Here is a 24,233-nt window from a genome sequence, read left to right on the forward strand (position 1 = left end):
CTTTGGTTTATAACAATACTTACTTCAGACATTTCAAAGTATTATCTCCTGTTCTTATTTCTTGATAATGTGGCATCCCATCTCTTTCAAGGAACTTTGGTTAAGTTACATTTGCTACTGAAAAACAACTATGCTATGATTGTTACTAAGCTATAAATACTGCTCAATGAGACTGTAAACGGATGGGTACCTTGGCTGAACTGTGGATACAGTAACAGCTTGAAGCCTTTCCTGCAAACAATGGATCTCTGCTCCATAGTTTTCTTCTGTTTCTTTCAACTGTTGCTGCAAAGAGAATATGAGGTTTTCTAATTCTTGAACTTGTCCTTCAAGTTGTTTAGTGTTTTCATAATCTTGCAGAGTAGAAAACTTGCTTTTACAACTGACATCTAAGTTATAGGAAGAGAAGAAAATACACATTTCAAAACAAATTTCTTACTGAAGTAGCACACTTTTTTTTTGTTTACAGAGATTATTCACTCTTTGAAAAAATAATGCTTTCTTAGTAAAGAATTTCACTTAGACTCATTTTGACTGATGAAACAAAAATGAATAGTGTAATTCAAGATCATTTCTTCTAACTTCATGTCTGCAGTACCCCTAAATCTATCAATATCATGTCTTTAAATTGAAAACAATTAAGAATCACAGAACAAGTGAGACATTAGAAAGGAATAGTCCAAACCCTCCATTTTGAGAACGAGAAAACTAAAAGCAGAGTGATTGTAATGAAATGCCAAAGACTACTAGGTTGTCTCAAATTTTAAAGTAAAAAATCAAGTGACAAAATATTTGGTATAAAAATACTACACCATGGTATATAATCAAAATTTACCAATGTCTTGCAAATTGGTCATCTGAGAAGTTTCCTCTTCTGGTAGGTTTCCTTCTGCAAATTCAAGTTTGACAACATCTGTCTCCTGTCCCTGAATCTATTGAAAATAACAGAAGAGGAGTGACATAAATATATGATTCAGCATTTTGAAAACTATATTAAAGCAGCTTTACACTACAAATGTTATTGAGAATCACTTAGAATTATAACACTCTGATACAAATATTTTCCCTTCCAACTTATTTTTTGCTTTCTTCTGACAATGACTCATATTCCCTTCACAGCACTGCAATTAGTAAGTATATTGTTTGGTCATACCCAGAAAGAAGTCCATTTTAATATAAAAACAGAAACTGCACAGAATTTTGGTATAAAGTTCAGGTAATATTTATAATATGACTTGGTCTTTGGAATTTCAACTCATACATAGTAAATTTTATGTTTATCAATACCTGATAGTATAACTTTATGAATCTAATCTATATACCTCTAGGTAACTGACAACTGGTATGCAGTTCTTCACATAAAAGTAAGGAAAATAATGAAAACAGATAAATATCACATTGTTTCCTTACTTTAAAATTAGGCAGCAATTTGTCAGATGCATATGTGTACTAATTCAGTTATTCATCAAATACTCAATAATTATCTACTACAGGACTAGCACTGTGACACAGATATACCATATCTGCCATTACAGAATTTATCAACTAGCGAGGGAAGAAAATTAAACAATTAGAGGAGCAACTGAGGCTCAGTTCATTAAATGTCCGACTTTTACTTTCAGCTCAGGTCATGATCTCAGGATCAAGAGATGAAGCACTCCTTCAGTCTATGTACTGCTTATGGGGCCTGCTTGGGTTTCTCTCTCTCTCTCTCTGCCCCTGGCCCCCATCATCCCTCTCTTAAAAAAAAAAAAAAAAATTAGTGAAGCACTAAACTATAATCAACTTTAAGGGCAATAACAGAAAGACTGTAATTATGGAGTAAGTCAAACTTAACTTGGGTCTCAATCATTTTGGGTCATGATTAGGAAAGACTATAAGGAAGAAAAAGTAAGCATTTGTGAAAGAATGGCCTATCACATAACTACTGAAGACAATAATCTTGTTGAGAGGGGTTTAATTTGGGAAAGGATGGGGGAAGATCGCTAGATAAGTAAGAACGATCTAGACTACAAAGCACTTCAAAAGGGGAAAGAGTCTGAACTTGCTATACTAGATGAACAAAAGACACCACAAAAAGCAGGTGAGTAATAGGATAAAAGGTATTTCCGTGCAAGCTGCTGCAGCCACTCCAGAAAATAGTATGAAGGTTCCTCAAGAAGTTGCGGGGCGCCTGGGTGGCTCAGTGGTTTGGGCTGCTGCCTTCAGCTCGGGTCATGATCTCAGGGTCCTGGGATCGAGCCCCGCATCGGGCTCCCTGCTCCGCAGGAAGCCTGCTTCCCTCTCTCTCTCTCTCTCTGCCTGCCTCTCTGCCTACTTGTGATCTCTGTCTGTCAAATAAATAAATAAAATATTTAAAAAAAAAAAAAAAAAGAAGTTGAAAATTGAGCTACCCTACAACCTAGCAATTGCATTACTGGGCGTTTACCCTAAAAATACAAATGTAGATCCGAAGGGGCATGTGCATCCAAATGTTGATAGCAGCACTGTCCACAATAGCCAAACTACAGAAAGAACCTAGATGTCCATCAACAGATGAATGGATAAAGAAGATGTGGTGGTATGTGTGTGAACACACACACACACACACACACACACACACACACACACAGTAATACTATGCAGCCATCAAAAAACCAAGATCTTGACATTTGCAACAACGTGGATGGAACTAAAGGGTATTATGCTAAGCGAAATACGTCAATCAGAGAAAGGCAATTATCATATGATCTCTCTGATATGAGGCATTTGAGGTAAAGGGTGGGGGGTTGTGGGGTAGGGAGGAAAAAAGATGAAACAAGATGGGACTGGGGAGGGAGAAAAACCATAAGAGACTCTTAAGCTCAAGAAATAAATTGAAGGCTGCTGGAGGGAGAGGGGGGAGGTATAAGGTGGCTGGGTTATGGGCACTGGGGAGGTATGTGCTATGATGAGTGCTGTGAATTGTGTAAGACTGATGATTCACGGACCTGTATCCCTGAAGCAAATAATACATTATATGTTTAAAAAAAAAAAGCTATTTCTGATGAAGGTTATTTCAGTTGGTACTACTCTTATCAAGTCCTCTACCCCATGCCTAACCCCCTGAGCACCTTTCAGCAGAGGACCTTGCCAATTATTTCCCAAAGGAAATAAAACCTGTCAGGTAAATTCTTCACTTTCCAGCCTAACCTTTCTATTCCCTCACTTAATTCATTCAGCAAACATTTGGGTCACCTGGGTGGCTCAGTGGGTTAAAGCCTCTGCTTTTGGCTCGGGTTGTGATCCTAGGGTCCTGGAAATGAGCCCCATATCGGGCTCTCTGCTCAGCGGGGAGCCTGCTTCCTCCTCCTCTCTTTCTGCCTGCCTCTCTGCCTACTTGTGATCTCTCTCTATCAAAAAAAGAGTAATAATAAATGCAAATTTTTTGGCACCTGGGTGGCTCAGTGGGTTAAAGCCTCTGCCTTTGGCTCAGGTCACGATCCCAGAGTCCTGGGATCGAGCCCCACATCGGGCTCTATGCTTAGCGGGGAGCCTACTTCCTCCTCTCTCTCCCTGTCTGCTTCTCTGCCTACTTGTGATCTCTGTCAAACAAATAAATAAAATCTTTTAAAAAAATAAAAAATAAATGCAAATTTGTACAAGGAGCTATGGGAACAGGGAAAAAAGATGGGGGTCATGGAATATTTAAAATAACAGAAAGAGATAAGTGCAATAAGCAAAAGCTTGTACAGATGCTAAGAAAATGGAGGAAGAAATGCCAAAAGTCTAGAAAGATAGGTAAAAAGGACCCAAAGGAAGTAACATCTGAACCAACTAGAAGATCAAGTAGGAACACACCAAGCAGATTGGAGGTAGATGCGCAGTGTTTGGCAGAAAAAACAACATGCAATAGAGGCCAGAGGTGAAAGATCAGGTGCATTTGGGACACTCTTCAGTATGGCTAAAACAGGATTAGAAGATGAAGGTAACAGGTTAGGCAGTGATGTACTGTAGTGCTGAGTGTGATCCCAACAAACCTCTGGGATACCTCAGTGGTTGTAGCTACCTTATGGGGTTAAAAAAGTGAAATTCATTTTTTTACTTTTTTTTTCCTGGGGAGAACTAAAGAAGTTAGTGTGGGTGTTTGCGTTCCAGATTAGGCCTCCTACATTCTGGCACTGGGGAAGGGAGGTGTGTGTCTCATCAAAGCAAACTGCTGCCCACTCACTGTCCTAAAAGTAAAGAGGCAAAATGACAAATCACTCACTCACTCACAAATTCATCACTGTGGATTACTTACTATAAGCCCTCCTACACTATTTAATAGCTTCAACTGTGTACTGCCATAGGAAAAGCAACATTTTTAAAAGAAAGAAAATAAGGAAGTAAGAAAACAAAGGAAATCTGGCAATGATTCACTTCTGTTAACTAACCTGAAGTTAAGTTAAAAATTTGGAAGTGGGGAAGGAAATCACTGCTGACTTTTGCCAAAGAAAACATTGTGAAGTACTAGTGGAGAGCTTGCTTAGAAGGAGTAAAAGAGAGGAGGTGATGGGAAGTTCTGGCTGTAGTTTATTCTTTTTTTTAAAGAAGGTGACAGTGAAGGAGAAAGACACAAAGGAAGATGAAGGATTGAGGATGGATTATGTTCTCAAAAGGAGAGATTTTATTTATTTATTTGACAGACAGAGATCACAAGCAGGCAGAGAGGCAGGCAGAGAGAGAGAGAGAGAGAGAGAGAGAGGAGAAAGCAAGCTCCCTGCCAAGCAGAGAGTCCGATGCGGGACTCGATCCCAGGACTCTGAGATCATGACCTGAGCCAAAGGCAGAGGCTTAACCCACTGAGCCACCCAGGCACCTCAAAAGGAGAGATCTGAGGAATGTGTAAGGGGAAGAAACAGAAATAGAGAAAAACAAAGGAGCTAAAATCACAGAACAGAGGGAAGAGACAGGTTATCAATCTTAGAGGAGGTAGAAGGATATACTAACAAAAGAATAGGAAATAAAATAACCTTGGTTAGGAAAAGGAGTAATATCTTCACAGACAGAAGGAAAATAAATTAGGGCTTTCACAGATTTAAAGAAATATATATGGTCTAGAGGCAGCAGGCTGAGATAATTTATAATCGATAGCTCTAATACTTGCAGAGAAAAAAGAGCTAAGGTCAACTGCAAAGAAAAAAGGGGAGTATAAGTGGAATATATGACTTGAGGAAACTTTGTAAAGTTGGGAAATATCTACTGAAGGGCCTATGAAAGGATAAAAGACCACATAAAAGAATTGTCAAGTGATCCAGAGGGTCCAACTGATGTCGACCATCCTTATGTAGTGTTACCAAACCACATCTGCATCTAATTTTCTTAGCAGCCCTCAGAAACCCAAATATGAGTAGAGAAGAAGGGTCCCAGGAAACAGGATGAGGGCAGAAGAAAAACAAAAAATCCAAATCGCTAAGATTATTGGTAAGGAAATGGCATGATGATTCTGAATAGGGTTCAACATGTTGGCTATGAAGGGAAACAAAAAAGTAATTATTGTAGGGAAATGTGGAGTTAAAAAAGGATTTTTATCTATCCACTTGACCTCCTCCTCCACTTGACCTACAAAGTTATCTGTAAGATACTGCAGTAGGTTCACAAGTTTTAGAAAAGGTAAGATGAAGTTTGCTTAACTGCACAGGAAGAGAAAGAGAAAAGGAATGATGGAAAGGAGGAAGGAGAAATAGGGGAAGACAGAAAGCAAGAAAGAAGGAGGGGAAGAGAAACAAGAATTTCAGCTACAGCATCCCTCATCACCGATAGAACTTTCACTCCCTGCTAAATCTTTTAAATCCACACAACTTAATATAATGACATCAAAAGTATCGCAAACAGTCAAAGAGATCCTTCTGGAATTTTTTCTACAACATAAAAATTACAACACTTATCTTTGCCAATATATGCTGTTTATTTTCCTGATATAGTTAATAAATTATACTATGCCATCTATACTCTGAGTTTTGTGTGCACACTTTCTAAAACAACTACTTGAAAGAAATTTGACATATACAACACATTAGCTATGTTCTAACAACTACACTAATTCTATATTTCTCTAAAACAGACAGACCCACTACTTTAAAACTGTTGTATGTAAAATTAAATACAACTGTTTCGCCAAGTTTACAATCTGACATTTTATATTTATTTTATCAGGATTTCCAAAACTCCCTAAAGGGGTAAAATAAGTATTCAACTTGCAGAAATTCCTTTAGCTCACTGATACTATAAATATGTCACTTTTCCCTCATCTTTATCATGTTCACTTATTTTAGAAATTCTTGGTTGATGAAGAAGCTTACATAATAGTACATAACACAATAAAGGAAAACATAATACATTTTCCATTTCACAGACCTTACTTAATTGTGTTTGAAGTACCAAGAGTTTATTGTATTCTTCTGTTACTTTGTTGAGAAGAGTTTCCATATTTTCTTGCAAGTCTAGATGATAAATAAACAATTATAATAATTTCACTTTATAGTAAAAGTCTGCTTCTTTCAATAAGTATTATTTATCTATTCATTACTTCAGAAAATTGCCTGCTAGAAGTACACTTCAGATATTTAATTACCAAAAATTTTAATCTCATTAATGTAAAAGATGTGCTAGAAAGATAACTTGATGATTCCACATTAAAATATGCTAATTTATTTTGGTAGTCATTAATTTGTATACATTTTTTTCACTATTCATATAAATGATAGGGATAGAAAAAATGTTACCTCTGAAAAAAATACCAAAAAACTAACTGAGATCACAGTTTGTAAAAATAAATATAGGATTCTTTTTAAGAATGATAATTTAGGAGGGTGCCTGGGTGGCTCAGTGGGTTAAAGCCTCTGCCTTCAGCTCAGGATGTGATCTCAGGGTCCTGGGATCAAGCCCCACATTGGGCTCTCTGCTCAGCAGGGACCCTGCTTCCCCCTCTCCCTTTCTGCCTGCCTCTCAGCCTGCCTCTGCCTAAAAAAAAAAAAAAAAAAAGAATGATAATTTAGGTCTTCTTATTCTTTAAAAAAAAAAAATCACTGACATAAATGTATTTAATAAATACAATAACTTTCAAAGGTATGGATCTATGGTGTAAAATTAAGGAAAAAATTACACAGGGAAAAACACAGGAGTAGAGGGATAAAGGATAAAGAGACAAGAAACTTGTAGACATCTTTGGTTCTCTTTATATCACAATTATTGCATTTTTTAAAAAATAAAAAATAATCTGTATTAAATATAAGATTTCATGAATCCAATTAAGTGACTAAATCATGATTAAAAGTAAAAGTTCATCATTAAATGACTTAAGAAAATAATGTGATCAGATTTTATTACCTTGAACTTCGTATCTATAATCTTGCAATTCTAGTTCTTGATTTTCAGAAGTGTGAACACCAGCACTCTCTCTCTCTTCTACATTTACTTCACATTTTAAAGCAGGAGTATTATGTTCACCAAGGACATTGCAAAAAGTCTATTAACAACAAAATTAGATATTTTACAGAATTAAAATGTTGATGTCTACCTTTGAAAATCATTAAACATTATTTTCCTAAATGCAAAAGACAGTCAAAATGGCACAGAAAAATCAGTAGGAAAACACTCTTCTATACACCCTGTCAGTGTGCAAAAGAAACGATTAAGTCTAGATCTTTCTCCCTTAATATAGGACATGAAATTCTTAGAGCAGGAAAATAATTACAATATTAATTGCATTAAACTATTTTTTTGCTTCTAATAATGAATATAGCTTGTACTTTAATCTATCATTTTCTAGCTTGGATCCTAGACTGACGTTATCTCTGTAATGTTAACCAACCTTGAAAAAATACCAGAAGACAAGGACAGAAGTTAAAAAATGATGACCCCTATAGGGGCGCCTGGCTGGCTCAGCTGAAAGAGTATGTGACTCTTGATCCTGGGGTCATGAGGTAAAGCCCCAAGCTGGGCACAGATCTTACTTTAAAAAAAAAAAAAAGGTGACTAGAAAGTAGTCTATAAATTCTACAGAAATTATAATATATGAAGGCACCTGGGTGGCTCAGTCTGTTAAATGTTCAATTCTTGATTCTGGCTCAGGTTGTGATTCCAGGGTCATGATATCAAGCCCCAAGTTGTGCTCCAGACTCAGTGCAGAGTCTACATGAGATTCTCTTCCTCTCTGTCAGCCCCTCCCCCTGCTTAACATACTCACTTGCTCTCTCTCAAATAAGTAAGTTTAAAAAAAAAAAAAAAGAAATTATATGTAGGAGATTATGTCCATATACTCTTCTGTAACACAAAGGTAGTATTCTGTACTTTATATACACAAACAAATTAAAAATATTTGACACATTATTCTGGTTTTTCTCCTGAGCAACAAACAATTCTACCATCATTTAAAAACAATACCTAACCCACAATCATTTGAGATTCACCTATGCCTCACATACAACTGGAAACAACCTCTAACTTCTAGACTTAAAAACCAAACTGCTTATTATTCCTTATTTTTTGAGATTTGCTTAAAAGTTAAATATACTGTCAATTAATAATTGAATTTATTAAATTTTCAGCACAGTTCCTAAGATGGAATTTTGTCATGTTAGAGCTGATAGAAACCCCATTTACAGATGAAGAAACACTCAAAAAGATGAAGTTAACTAGTCCATGGCAACATCAACAATTAGTGACAAAACCACGTTTCATGAAGAATCCCAGAGGAACACTTTCTTAGAACAAGCTGATTCACATTTTAACTTGAGATGAGCAATCAGGTAAAGACAACTAAAAAGGAAGGAACATGTAATGTCAGCTTATAAATGAACTACTATGATTTGGGCCCTCATTCCATTATTTGCTACCAACAAGAGATACACAAGGACAATGTCTGAACCCTTTGGCAGAGGTGGAGGTGAAGATTGCTGAGTAGCTGAAGGAAGATAGGCCTTAGCTGGGCTTAGTTCTCACTTTTTGAACAATATTATAGGAAATCAGAATTGGGGCCCCTGAGTGGCTCAGCTGGTTAAGTGTCCAACTGCTTGCTTCAGCACAGGTCACGATCTCAGGGTCATGAGATGGGGCCCCAGGTTGGGCTCTATGCTCAGTGCAGAGGCTGCTCAAGATTCTCTCTCTTGCTCTCTACCCACCCCCCACCCACCTCTCTCACTCACTCTCAAATAAACACATCTTTAAAAAAAAAAAAAAAATCAGTAAGGTAGCTCTACCTCTCCCAACTAATACCACTGTCTCCCCCCCTTCAGTTTATAAATACAAAAGCCTGGGAAGAAATCAGGGACAAGCCAAAGCATGTATTTTAAATTTTGAACTATTTCAAATATGCAGAAAAAATAATTTATTACCTAACTTAAACAAACAGTAATATTTTCTCACATTATCTCCATGTCTTTTTAAAGAAACTGAACAGTACATAGAGATTTGAAGCTCTTTGTTTTAAGTACTGCCTACCCATTTTATTCACCTTTCCCTTTACCCAGAGGTAAGTAATCAAGCATACAAGCTTTATACTTTTTTGAGATTTACTGATATTAATACAGATATCAAACACTACTAAATGGAGTTCTACTGCATGGAGATAACACAATTTATTGCCCTTATTCACAGTAATCAGAGCTGTCTCCCATTTTTAACTTATTTTTTTACAAAGATTTTATTTATTTATTTGAGAGTGAGCGAGCATGCACAAGAAGGCGGAGCAGCAGGCAGAGGGAAAGGGAGAAATAGGCTCCCCACTGAGCAGGGAGTCCAATGCGGGGCTCAATCCCAGGACCCAAGAATCACAGGCCAACCTGAAAGCAGGTGCTTAATGGACTAAGCCACCCAGGCACCCCTCCCATTTTTAACTTAGACACTTAAGCAATGAATAGATCTCGTTGTGCACAAATGCTTGGGCTATGGGATGTATATAACTTCAAAAATAAACCTTGTCAACTTGCTTCTCAAGGTAGTACTTTCTCACTAGCAGTATATAAGAGATTCTATTTCAGCCCATCTTCACAAATATAATTATACTGGCATAAATAGGGTTTTCAGTTTTTGGCAGTCTGAAGTGTGAAATTGTATCTTTCACACTTGTGCAATCTTGTGCAATCTCCCCAAGAAAGTCATCAGATACACTCAACCACTGAGTGGGCAGCGGCAGGAAACAGACCTGTCTGGGGTTTTATTGGTCCACTCTTCTTTTTGTCTTAGGTATACATTTTGTCTGTTCAACTGTTAAGATAATTTACTTCAATTTATTTTATTTCAAAAGATTATGAGGAAACATTTAAATGTTCATTTTAAACTTAAAAACTTGGGAATATTTTTTAAGTGCAGTTCTGAAGCCTAGCATTTCCTGTCTAAAAGGACTTTTTAACTAATATCTTACCTGTGTAAAATAAGAACATTCTTCAGACACCGCCTTGCGTAGTTTTCCAATGAGCATTTGTAAAGGCTTTGCTTCACCACCTAACAGAACAGACACTGCATTAAACATTTAATTCACATACTTAAGTACTATTATTATATTAAACCTATATCAACTGGAAGCTTCCTTTACAATAACATTAGTTTTAAATTCTTTCTTTCAAAGTTCTTTCTACTGCTCATTGTTAACTGTTCCAGATAATGTGTAAAATTGTTTATATGCTACAAATTGGCAAAAAGCAGTGACTTACAAAATTTTTTGCTACTACCCAATACAAGCAATACATCACATATCATAACCTATTTATACATCCATGAAAAACTGACATAAGAATTTTACAAATCATTATCTGCCCTTTCTACATGCTATATACTCCATTGTTTCCTGATCTCCCATACTCTTTTATTTAAAAAATGATGGTGACTACTCACTAACTAAATTCATCAACCATTAGCAGACCAATTAATTAACTTGTAGTTAAAAATCACTGGACAGATTCTATCTAAAGAGGATGTCAATAAAAACAACAAACATTTAACATCTTACTACATTCAAACCCAAGAACTCCTTTAGTGAAAACTATGGCATTCTTTTTTTTTTTTTTTTTTATGGCATTCTTTTTTAAGTCACTCTTTAAATTCTACTCTCTTCAACAGAGCAACTGCACAAACTTATGAACCACCTCATTCTCAAAAGCAAATCTGTCAAGGGTGAAAGCCTAGAGATGCCTTGAACAGAAGAAGTCTAATTCATTCAGTGATTAAATAATTATTAAAGATAAAAGTTAACTGCAAGTAGTCTTCTATTTCAGGTTCCTTATATGTTCCTGCTTCCCACAGTTCCATCTTAGTCTTTTGGCCCAAACTACAGTCTCCCAGGACATCTCATTCTTTTCTCTGGCCTCAAATGATCTTCTGATACCAAATCTTTATCATCAACCCAAACCTCCCTCTTGTGTTTTGGACTTCTATTTTTAACTACCTACAAGACAACTCTTTTCTAAAGTCAGTAGGTCTCTTTAACTCAATATGTAGCAACCTGAATTTATTATTTTCCCCACAGATCTTCTCTGCATCCTCTTTGTGACTACAGTCATTTTCAATCCAACTACCCAAGCTAGAAACTTAGAGATCACTCTTAATTTTTCCCTTTTCCTCCTATTTACTGCAGACTACAGCCTACCTCTTTTAACTCTTAAACTTTACTGTTATAAATATTATTATTAGCAGAATTACTGCCAAAGTTGCTTAATTGGTTTACCCATCAATAGTTATCTCCTCCACTTTGCCCCATGATGTTACCTTAAAACAAACATTTTAATGTTACTCCTACTACTTAAAATCCTATAGGTCTTATCACCAGTAGCAAAAGACTTACACATGGTTCAGTCAGAGTATATAAATAAAGCCTTTTCTGATCAAGCTCCTGTCAGTCTTTCCAGCTTTATTCCCTACTACTATCTCTCATAACTTGAACTCTCAATTCTCCAAAATGGATACAATCTCTCACACTTCTATGTTTAAGACTCAGGAGCCTTCTCTAAAATTCCAACCTCCTCCTTCTGCCTGCTGCCCCACCCCACTCATTCTTCCAGAAACTATGAAACTTTTCTCCTTTCTTTCTCTGTTCTTTCTAGTCATTCTTCTATTACAGAAATTATCCTATTGCTTTCTAAGAAATTATTTTATATTGCTTTCCCACTTGATTCTAACTTCTGGGGGAAAATGATTCAGTGATTTTAGATTTCTCAAGCACTTAAAAAAAAAGATTACATGAACAATGATTACATGAACAAATGAATCCAGGACTGGGGTATAGTTACCCTCTTCTATGGGTTCTAAGGCAAGGACAAAATTATGGAAGGGTGGGTAGGCTCTAAATGATACTTATTTGTTTCATAGCATTTATAATTTTTTTTTTTAGAAACCATTTACCCAGGGGCACCTAGGTGGCTCAGTCAGTTGTTAAGTGTCTGCCTTTGGCTCGGTTCATGATCTCTGGGTCCTGGGATGGAGCCCAGCAACAGGCTCTCTACTCAGCAGGGAGTCTGCTTCTCCTCCCTCAGTACGCTCTTTCCCTCTCTTGCTCACTCTCAGACAAATAAAAAAAACTTAAAAAAAGAAATCATTTACCTGTTCCTTGTGTTTTTATATTCTGTAGCTCTTGCTGGTGTATTTCCTGAAGTTCCTTTATCTTTTCCTCTTGGGCAGAAATAAGTTCCTCCTTAAGACTACAAAGAGCTTTATCTTTTTCATTTTCCATATATTCACGAACTTGATCGACATGTGTTGAATAAACCAGAGAGAGGCATATACGCTGAGCTTCCATCTGTAGCCTTAAATCATTCTTAAAGTGAATGTATGTGCACATTAGAACATTTTTTAATTATTAAGAATTTTAAAATAATTTAACTTCTATTTTTTACATTATTGACAAGGGGAAAATACATGAAATTACAGTTTAAAACTTCATGTAAGATAAGTCTAATTTTTTTTCACTTCTATTATGCTGATCTACCTATCTTTTCCAAGGAAAGTAGCACAATATTGTCATTACCTCAACTTTATGGTAAATTTTGATATATGGTACAGCTTAGTATGGCCTCACCTTTATTTTTCATTTAAAAATATTTTAAATATAGAGAAATGCAAAGAAGAATGTAATAAACACTTATCTACTCATACCCCAATTTAATAAATATAATTCTTTTGTCTTTTTTTTCCCATTTCTCTCCTTTCGACATATTTATTTGGCTTAGAAAGAAAATAAGATTTAATCTACTATGTTCCCATTCCTCCTTCCCCAAAGGCAAACATTTTCACAAAATTTGCAACAAGTCCACTACATTTCTTATACTATCACTTTTCAGTACTTATAAATAATACATTATATTTTATATTTCTAAGAATTTACATAATTTATGTAAAATGGTATTTATTTTGCAAATTGTTCTCATTCAATTTGAGATCTATTCCATGTAGACACAGATTAATTTAACTATGGTACAGCATCTATGAATACATGAAAATTTGTCAACTTCCTTCTTGGAGATCAACTGAATTATTTCTAATTTTTTCATATTTCAAAAATACTGCACTAAATTCTTAGAGATATGTCCTTATACAAATACACTAGTGTTTCCTAGTAGACTGGATCTCAAACACTCTCAGACATCAGAATAATCTGGACTGCTTATTAAAACAAACTGCTGGGCCCTTTCCCCAGTGTTTCTGGTTTAGGAAGTTTGGTGGGGGGCCCTCAAATTTGAATTTTACCCTGGTTTCAAGTGCTGCTGATACTGCTAGTCAGAGACCATACTGAAAACCAACTAGAAATGTAGCTGCTGGGTCATAGGTAATATACATCAAATGTATTAAATTTTTAAAAATTATGTTTTATATAATTGTGCCAATTTACATTGATATTAATAGCATATGTGAGTATTCATCTCCCCCATTTTTTACCGAAGGACTCATTTTGCCAATCTGATGGGTATAAAATATTAACTTGTTATATCAATTTATAAGGCTGAAAGTATCTTTTCATGTTTATTAACCAAGTAGCTAGGTAATAAGAACAAGGTTTTTTTAGGGAGTCACCTTTATTTCTAAGCATACACAGTTTGTTCTGAGATGTTACTAATGTATAAATTATCTATTTCTTCTGTAAGCTTCCTTTTACACACACATATTTTACTCCCCTATCCACTGATAGATTTGTCTTGGTAGTGACAACTGGGAAGGGACAGTATACAGGTTTGCCTTCCTTTATGTAAGTTAATGTCAAGGAGAAGATATCTGAACATCAATGAAAATGTCTTTAGCAGGGAAAAAAATATTTTTACTGAGAAAATTTGACCATTTTGATAGTTTCAAATTCAGGTCCTCTCTCAATGTCTTTTTAAAAAATCTAAATGATCTCTGGTGTTTTTAGGAGTAATTAAGTTAAAAACCACATCATGCTTTTGAAGACAATGCCAGATATTTAACAAAGCATTCACAGTTAGCAAACTGAATTTTTAAATTCTATTTAGGTTATTAAAATGTAAAATATCTTTACATTTGATAAAAGATCATAAATGTAAATACACATAGTCCCCAACTTACAATGGTTTGACCTAGGATTTCTTGACTTTATAATGTAAAGTGTAAAAGTGATACACACTCAATAGAAACTATACTTCAAATTCTTAATTTTAATTTTTTCCTGGGCTAAACAGGCCATATGGATACTCTCTCATGATGCTGGGCAGCAGCAGGGAGCCATAGCACCCAGCCAGCCACATGATCATGAGGACGAACAAACAATAAAGTTACAACCATTTTTACCCATTCAAGCATTGTTTTTTACTTTTAGTATTCAATAAATTAATGAGATATTTAACACTTCATTATAAAACAGGCTTTCTGTTAGATGATTTGCCCAACTGTACACTAATGTAATAAGTGTTCTGAGCATGTTTAAGGTAGGCTAGGTTAAACTATGATGTTCAGTAGGTTAAGTGCATTAACTTCATTTTCAACTTAAGATACTTCAATTTGCAATAGGTTTATTGTAATGTAACTCCATCATAAGATATGTATTTTTTAGAAATAGAAAGAGAACATTTTCCAAAGGCTTCCCACTGTATACAGAATAAAATCTCAACTTCTTACCAAGTCTGTAAGGCTCTCCAAGATCTTGTCTCTTCTTTCTTTTTCACTCTTTTTCTTCCACTCTCCTGCTTTCAAACTCAACTAAACACACCTTCATTCAGTTCCTGAAACTCATTTAAGTCTTCACAATTGCTCTAATTTACATGTGGTAGGCTCCCCCTTGATCTTTCAGATCTCAATTCAAATATCAATTCCTCTGAGAGAACTTTCCTGACTATCCTATTTAATGCTGCCACCACCACTACCTATCATTCTTTATAGGACCTACCACTTCTTCTAACTACTCTACTTGTTCCCTTGTCTACTATCTGCCTCCCTGGCTAGAATATATTCCTGTTCTCAAAGAAACTCTTTTGGTCTCTTGCTTACTAGCATACCCTATACCTGACTAGAGAATCAATAAATATCTGTTGCATAAATTAAGAAACAAAATTTTACTTAGCAGCATTATACAAGATACCTAGAGGAATTTTCCAGTTATTTCATTTTTTAAAATTATTTTTATTAACATATAATGTATTATTTGCCCCAGGGCTAGAGGTCTGTGAATCATCAGGCTTACACATTTCACAGCACTCACCATACCACATACCCTCCCCAATGTCCATAATCCAGTTATTTCTAATATCAGTATCCGATAAATACAAACTGTCAAGAATGATTATTACTCATTATATGCATTCTTTAGTTATAGTTAGAATTAATACTTTTTGCCCCTTCAGCTTTATACAGTACTCTGAGAGAATCCTAGGACTTAAGTTGAGATTTCTTTTTCTTTTCTTTTTTCTTTTTTTTTTTTTTAAAGATTTTATTTATTTATTTGAGAGAGCAAGCAAGCACAAGAAGTGAGAGCAGCAGGCAGAGGGAGAGGAAGAAGCAGGCTCTCCACTGAGCAGGGAGCCCAAAGAGGAGTTTAAACCCAGGACCTTGGGATCATGACCTGAGCTATAGCAGATGCCCAACCAACTGAGCCTCCCAGGTGCCCTGAGATTTTTTTCAAGGAAATACAGTGTTGTAACTACTGAATAAATAAGTATAAGGTACTGAAAAGTTTAAGAGTTAATTTTTAGTTGTGGAACTTCGAAAACACTAAAATAAAACAAAATGCTGAAACCAAGCTTTGAGATTACAACAAAATATTACAAAATAACTTTTTTAAAGCTCAGCTTCTCTACCAAGTTACTGAAATTCTTGCCTTTCCAAAGAAAGTATGAAACCATTCCCATGTTTTTATTTCCTTAACAGAATATATAACATAAATTAACTGAAGGAAAGCCAACAGTGTTTAAGAAAAGAGATAAAAGCAATGACAGCTAGGGCACCTGGGTGGCTCAGTCAGTTAAGCGTCTGCCTTCAGCTCAGGTCACAGTCCCAGGGTTTTGGGATTGAGTCCTGCATTGGGCTCCCTGCTCAGCTGGGAGCCTGTTTTTCCCTCTGCCTGCCACTCCCCAGCTTGTGCTCACTTGCTTGTGCACTCACTCTCTCTCTGACAAATAAATAAAATCTTAACAACAACAAAAATAATAGCTGATAGGCCCTAATGAGAATTACATTAGGGTTCATTTTCATTGTTTTGTAAAATTAATTGTTTTAGGAAGATGAAACATTTTTTGCATGAATTATACATTTTCACTATGTTTTAGCATCTATACATATAAATATATAAACATACCTGTTCTGATTTAAGTACACTGAGTTCCCACTGAAGTTTATCATTTCTACTTGGTTCAGCTGTCCCAAGTGATGATCCATTTGTCATTAATGGCAAGTGATCCAAAAACAACTGTTCTTGCTTGCCTTCTTTTCCAGTAGTCCTATTTTCAAAAGGAATTTTATCTTCCTCCATTATTTTTGATTCTTCAACAAAATCTTTATTTATTTTAGAAACTGATCCTCCAGAATCCTTGCTTGTCATAGTCACAACACCATCTTTTAAAGAGTCTAACTGAACATCACACACATCTACATTTTCTATCCGTTTATGGTTAATGATGATTTCTAACTCTCTACACCTCAATAATACTTGTTCTTTCTCTTGCTTTAAAGACTTTACTTCTTCACTCAGAAAAGTAATCTCACCATGTTTCTGTTTTAATTGTTCAGAAAGATCAGACAATCTCTCCGACAGCTCTAACTTTTCTCGCTTGGTGACCTCAAGTTTTTCCATAAGTTCTGTTGTATCTTTCTCAACGACCTCACCGGTTTCCAGTGATTCTCCTATGAAAGTTTTGTCATCATCAAAGACTGAACTTTTCATTTTTACCATACTTGGATTTATTCTTTGCAAATGATGAAGCTCTTCACTAAGTGTTTTAAGCTTATTTTTATACTCTACTTCTTGTTTGTTTTTGCTGTCTTCTAAGTCAGTTTTTACCTTGAGAAGGCAAGCATAGTCCTCCTGTAACTCTTGATAGTTAACTTCAAAATTTTTTTCAGCAAATGAAAAAGTGTTCCTTTGCCTTTCAATCTCTTCAGTTAGCTGAATACATTGTTTCTTGAGGTCCTTGTTTTCCTCAGTAAGTACTTCTATTTCTTTTTGCCAGTTACAATCTTGGGATTTGGACTTAATGGGATCCATGAATATTAATCTTTCTTCTTGGTTAACAGGAGTATACATTTTCAACATGTCTTCAAGGGCTTTCTTTTCATTTTTAAGAGTGTTGTTCTCTGCTTCAAGTTGTATAAATTTTTCTTGAAGGTTATCCTCTTTTTCCTTCATTTGTTTCTCCAATAATTCAGTCTTAAGTTGCAATTCTTGAACTTCTTGTTCAAGTGTACCCTTTTCCTTTTCTTCTTGCCTGAGTATTTCAATTTCTTTTTGAAGTTCATTGATTTGAAGAGTCATTTCCTCTGATTTTGAATTCACAAGGGACTGCTGTAAATCTTTTAGCTTTGAAATTTCTAAAATTAATTGATTCTGCTTAGTTATCAAACTGTCTTTTTCAAACTGCATGGTTTCTATCTTTTTACTCATTTCATTCTGTAAGCCATCTATCTGCTGTTTGTAGTGAATGCCTAAATTATCCTTAAGTTTCTCAATATTTATTCGATGCTCAATTTCTAAATCTTCTTTTAGTTTGGAAAGTTCTTCTTCATGACTAAACAGAAGCTGTGTCCTCAGCCTCTCTAATTCAGCTTCTTGCGATTCAGCCATTCTGTCTAATACAGCATTTTTTTCTCTTTCTAACATTTCAAGTTTTATCTTGTAATTTGTAACTTCTGCTTCATGTTTTAATTCTAGTTCTTTTCTGGATTCCGAGGCAGAAACAATCTCAGCTTTCAAATCTTCCACTGTACTAAGGGACTTGTGTGCTTCACTGAGTTTACTTTCTTGTTCAGCTATTGTCTGTCTAGCTCTCTGAATCTGTTCCCTTGAAAAGCTCAACTCTTCAAAAAGGTCTTCAAGCTGCCTCTGTAGCACAGACTTTTCTCCTGAAATTACACCTAATTCTTCCTTGAGTTTTTCTTTTTGAGAGTTAGTATCTTGCAATTTTATATTCAGTTCATTTATTGCCATATTCATTAACTTTATTTGATCTTCATTAACTGTAATACTTGGACATGATCTTAAAGTATTCTCCATTTCTCCCTTATGTCGTATTTTAAGTTCATCTATCTGTGACATGTGTTGTTTTATTAACTCCTGTTTCATCTGTACTATCTGCTGCCCGTACATCTCATCCAGCTCTGCCCGGAGCTGTTCTAATTTTCTTTGTGTTTCTTGTTCCATTCTTTGTAGAATATCAGTTTCAAATTGGCTATCTTTATGATTTTTCTTCTGAAGTTCTTCAACTGTCCCCATTAATTGTTTTATTTCCTCAGAACACTGTCTTTCTTTTTGCTTGGAATTAGTCAACTCTAATTTCATGTTTTTAATCTCTTGGTTCTTTTGTACAACCTGTTCTTGTAATTCTTCCAGTAATTTATCAGCAGCTGTGACTTTATCCATTAGCTCTACAGTTTTTTTTTCATCTTCTATTATTTTTGTATTTAATTCTTCAATGATTGTATCCTTTTCCTGTATTTCTTTCTTTGAGCTTTCTACTTTTTTGTCTTGTTCCTTTAGAAAGAAAAAAACGAAAACATAAAAATGGCATTTTTAGTTCCTGGCAACTTACATTGTTTAACCTCAATACCAGAAGACTGAGAAACGTCTGTTTTTGTTCAAAATTCTATAAAAAGTAATTGCAAGCCTTGCCCCTTAATATTTCCCAAGTCAATGAGATAAGACTTGTGTACCCAACACTATTTGTGAGCAAACACTACAGCAGTGTTGGTCTTCCTGAAAGAAATTCTTACACTGCTATGGTTAAAAATATTAATTTCAAAATTAGTAGGATTAAAATGTCTAGGCCATTACATTTTCATCTTTCTTATTAACTGATGAACATTCTAAGAACTTAGTATTTTCTGTAGCTATAGTACTATGTACTCTTTATAACTCCAGAACAAAGTCTTAAATATAACTCAAGATTCCTTCCATGTATTCTAGTGACTTGAAGGTGTTTGATGGGCAAGTGCTATGAAAAGACTAAAACAACAACAAAAACAGCTTCCTATGGGTCTGCCTTAGCTTCATTCCTGTGGCTAAGTAAAATTAGAAATTTAGAGATATCCAACACATAAGTGGCTAAATCTCGAATAACATGTAAGACCACTATACCATTTATGGCACATTCACTTGATCCTAGACTTTGGGTTTGAACAGAAATTTGAAAGCAGGACAGATATCTTCTTCTCGTTCTGACTTGGGCCTCTACTTTGGAACTGTATACAAGCCTAAATCTAGGACATAGCTCAAGGTACATCCATAATCACAATCATTCATAAGAGTGGTATAGCATAAAGAAGTTAAGCAGAAGCCTTAGAAAGAAAGTTCTGTTTCTTAGTTTCCTAAATAGTTTAGGGCGAGGTCCCAAGTACAAAGAAAGTACAACGTTCCAACAAGTGGAACAGAATATAAGTAGGTAAGTAAAATCACCTTACTGAGACAACAGTCCCAGGCCAAGAGGATTTAAAGGCAGCCTGAATGAATGTACTCACATCTCTAAAGAAAAAATTTTAAGTCTAGAGAAAGGAAAGCCTCAGAGAGTTGGCACCACTCATTTCATCCATACGAGAAGTACGCTTCTCGTCCAGAGAAGAGAATCAAGGTGCCTTGAGGCTGAAAATTCTGATCCCTCTGGGAAAACCATATCTAATGTAGAAAGCAATGTAAGGGGTTGTAGCAAACAGAATTTAAGAATTTCAATCCACAAACATGACTTTCCTACTGCGAGATGATACATCGAGTTATCATAGCCTAATGCTACAGAACATTTGACTCCAATATCCTTTAATCTCATGCTCACTAAACAAACAATTTCCTGTTATTATTTGGCTTTTCAAATTCATTTGCTCATGGAAAGAAAGTAAAATCCAATGAACTTGAAGTATACAGGTCTCTGTGATAATTATTTCTCACTGTAAATTAATACTCTTATATTCAAGGTTTAAACGTTAGCCTCTTCAAATTGAAAAACCTAAGCCTATCTCAGAGGTAGTTCAAAACTCAGTTGATAGAAGATAAAAACCAGACTTCTCAGCCTACAAGTCAAAGGTCAGATTCTGCACTATATAAATTAAGGCAATGAATATCCTTCTGTGAAGTCTCTTGAGCAAAATTCTATACTTTTTTCCTGGTCATCCTATATTCCATTCAATTTCGCCATTAAGTTATTACACCAAGAGCTGAGCCTTCTGACTTTAATTTCTATACTACAATATGACATTTAAATCAGTTTAATCTCTTAAATCTCAGTGTTTTCATCTGCAAAATAAATGTAGTATTTCTTCTGTCATGGAATATGCTTGAAGCTGAAAGAAAATAAATATATTAATGTGTTTTATGCTCTCTGTGCTATGTACATATGCGATACATTTATATACTAGAAAGTGTCTATAATGCATTTGGAATCTGTAAGAAAGTAAAATTAATTCAAAAGGTCAACTTCAGTTGATTTATTAAATAAGTAATTAGTCTTGAAATGTTAACATTGTAAAATCTACAATACTTCTATTTCCTGATTTTCAGTTTGGGGGAGGAACCCTCATAAAAACTTTAATTCAGAATTGTCCAGTATGTGATATAATGGCAAACAATGACAACTCTTCATTCAATTGTGAAATAATACAAAATCATGGCTCATTTTTCTTAGTACTGTTTATTTCAAAATATAAGGTTTTAAAATATTTATTTTCTGTTGCAAAAGACAGCTCTATGGTCGAAGATACAATCCCTTTGTTTCTGGAAACAAGACCTGAGGGAGTGGGGAATAACGGACTTTCTGCCTGTGACCACTATACCATGGGAAGTTCAGAGGATTAAAGACAATGAGAATGAGGCTGGAATCAAGTATAGCTGTCTAATGGGGAGATGGAGAGAAGTGAGTTGGGGGAAATTGGAGGGGGAGATGAACCATGAGAGACTGTGGACTCGAGAAAAAAATGGAGCTGAGGGTTTTGGAGGGGCAGGGTTGGGTGAGCCTGGTGGTGGGTATTATGGAGGGTACGTATTGCAAGGAGCACTGAGTGTGGTGCATAAACAATGAATTCTGGAACACTGAAAAGAAATTAAACACACACACACACACACACACATACACACACACAACTAGAGTTCCCTATGACCCTGCAACTACTGGGTATTTACCCCAAAGATACTGATGTAGTGAAAAGAAGGGCCATCTGTACTCCAAATTTTATAGCAGCAATGGCCACAGTCACTAAACTATGGAAAGAACCAAGATGCCCTTAAACGGACAAATATATACATATATACAATGGAGTATCAAACCTCCATCAGAAAGGATGAATACACAACTTTTGTATCAACATGGACGGGACTGGAAGAGATTATGCTTAATGAAATAAATCAAGCAGAAAGAGTCAATTATCATATGGTTTCACTTATTTGTGGAGCATAAGGAATAACATGGAGGACATTGGGAGATGGAAAGGAGAAGTGAGTTGAGGGAAATCGGAGGGGGAGACAAACCATAAGAGTACTGTGGACTCTAAGAAACAACTGAGGGTTTTGGAGGGGAGAGGGGTAGAAAGTTGGGTGAGCCTGGTGGTGGGTATTATCAAGGGAACATATTGCAGGGAGCACTGGGTGTGGTGCATGAACAATGAATTATGGAATAGTGAAAAGAAATAAAATAAAATAATTTTTTTTAAAAAAGTGTAGTTGTCTAGGGGACCATGACAGTTTCAACTATCACCCTAATGCACTAGTCCCTCAAGTGCACTGGTGGAACTACTACTCAGGGGGATTCATACAAAGTGGGGATAAAAAAGGGGGAAATTAAAGTAATTTCAAATAACACTGCCTACTGAATATAATAAATACTAATAAAATCCAACTTATAGGCTCTTCCAACTAGGCCTAGACTACCTTTCTACACTTCCTCCTGTAAAGACTCACTTTCAAAGACTATTTCTAGTTAAACTATTTTTTTCTACCTAGACCTTTTTAACATGGGTCAGCCTGGATGTTTATATACAGTCCATCCTTTATCTAAAATGTCCTTCCAGGGCGCCTGGGTGCCTCAGTCAGTTAGGCCTCTGCCTCTGGCTCTGGTCATGATCCAGCCCCCCGTTAGGCTCCCTGCTCGGTGGAGAGCCTGCTTCTCCCTCTCCCTCTGCCTCTCCCCTTGCTTGTGCTCTCTCTCTCAAATAAATAAATAAAATCTTAAAAAAAAAAAAAAGTCCTTCCTATCAATCAGCTCAGACTCATAATGTATTTGCTTATTTACCAAATGAATATTAGCTGCTAATGTGCCACACATTATGCCTACTGCTGAGAAAATAAAATATAATTATAGAGAAATTATTCCAACTTACAGACCTGCCTCAAATATCATCTACCCCTAAAGCCATCCTGAGTCACTTCCCTTATAAAGTCAGACCTACTCAAAACACTTTTTATCTATGTTTGCCCTTGTTTTGTGCGATCTTGTGTATGTGCCAAACTAAACCATGAGGTCCGGTGAAGAAAAGGGCAAATTTTAGGCATCGTTATCTTGTGCAAGAGGCTGGTACAAAATAGGTGTTCTGTAAACACCTATCTAAAGATTTTTAGTTACATTGGTTGTAAAGCATACCATTTCATAATTTCAGTATCTTAAATTTGTATGTTTCATATTTTCCTAAGGGTATAGTCTCTGGAATAAGGCTGCCTAGGTTTGAAATGTGGCTCTACCAACCATTACCTGTCTGATTAGGCAATTTACCTTACCTTGTTTTGCCTTGATCTCTTCATCTGTAAAATGGGGGCGATGACAGAACCTCTATCTCATAAAGTTATTACAATAATTCAATGAGTTAATATGTGTAAGATGCTTTGAATATTGCCTGGTGCCAGGTAAACAAAAACAAATACTAGCAAATAACTTTATTATAATCTAAACAATATTTTTGTCTTCGTTACTTCTCAACTTCTTGCAGAAGAACTAAGTTTGTAATAAGTACAATATTATATATACAGTCTGTCCTAATTATTCAGACTCCCTACTTGCAAATCCATCTTCTTGCTAAAATTTATTTGTAATCCAAAATCAATACTCAAAGTCATTTATAGAAATGCATAGAGCAGCAAAAAATTTGAGTTGCTGGATATGTATGCTTCCAAAGTTGACGTTGAACAACACAATTACACTCTGACTTCATGTTTTCACTCATTAGGAGAGCAAGGATGGAGAAGAGGATGGAGATTACAGGGGGCAGTGCAGTATAGCACAAGAAATATGGTTCTGGGCCTGCTATAGAGGTTTGAATCACAACTCTGACAGGTATCAGCAGGGCAGCCTCAGGCCAAGTAACTTAGCACTTGGAATAGCATTTTCTCTTTTGAAAGTAAACAAAATATAATCTACCAGGATGAACTGTTTTTAGGATTTAAGATTATAATCTATGAGATATGTTATGTGTGTACATATCCATATATGAATATATAAATATAGTCCCTAGGATATATGTGTGCCCGTGTATAAACACATACATGCATATATATGTATGTATGTATATACATATAAACAAATATAAACATTTAAAATAATATTTCCTCCTTTTCTTCCTTATGAGCACTTATTTGCTAAGTAAGAGCTCTAGGCAACTTTATAAAACATAACTACCAT

The 24,233-nt window shown here is 35.5% G+C and overlaps 1 protein-coding gene across 7 annotated transcripts in view; it reads right to left on the bottom strand.

Annotated features, from left to right (window-relative positions):
* Positions 1-24,233, bottom strand: part of AKAP9 (A-kinase anchoring protein 9) — a 194,756-nt gene that overhangs the window by 93,473 nt on the left and 77,050 nt on the right. For all 7 annotated transcript variants that reach the window (XM_032305898.1, XM_032305897.1, XM_032305899.1 and 4 more), the window contains 7 exons: positions 16,730-19,117; positions 12,535-12,748; positions 10,364-10,443; positions 7,330-7,468; positions 6,358-6,443; positions 836-932; positions 191-389 (listed from right to left, as the gene is read on the bottom strand). In XM_032305898.1, coding sequence (XP_032161789.1) covers positions 191-389; positions 836-932; positions 6,358-6,443; positions 7,330-7,468; positions 10,364-10,443; positions 12,535-12,748; positions 16,730-19,117 — 3,203 coding nt within the window. The remainder of the gene's footprint in view (positions 1-190; positions 390-835; positions 933-6,357; positions 6,444-7,329; positions 7,469-10,363; positions 10,444-12,534; positions 12,749-16,729; positions 19,118-24,233) is intronic.

The sequence above is a fragment of the Mustela erminea genome, chromosome 11 (assembly GCF_009829155.1).
Source record: "Mustela erminea isolate mMusErm1 chromosome 11, mMusErm1.Pri, whole genome shotgun sequence".
NCBI lineage: Eukaryota > Metazoa > Chordata > Mammalia > Carnivora > Mustelidae > Mustela > Mustela erminea.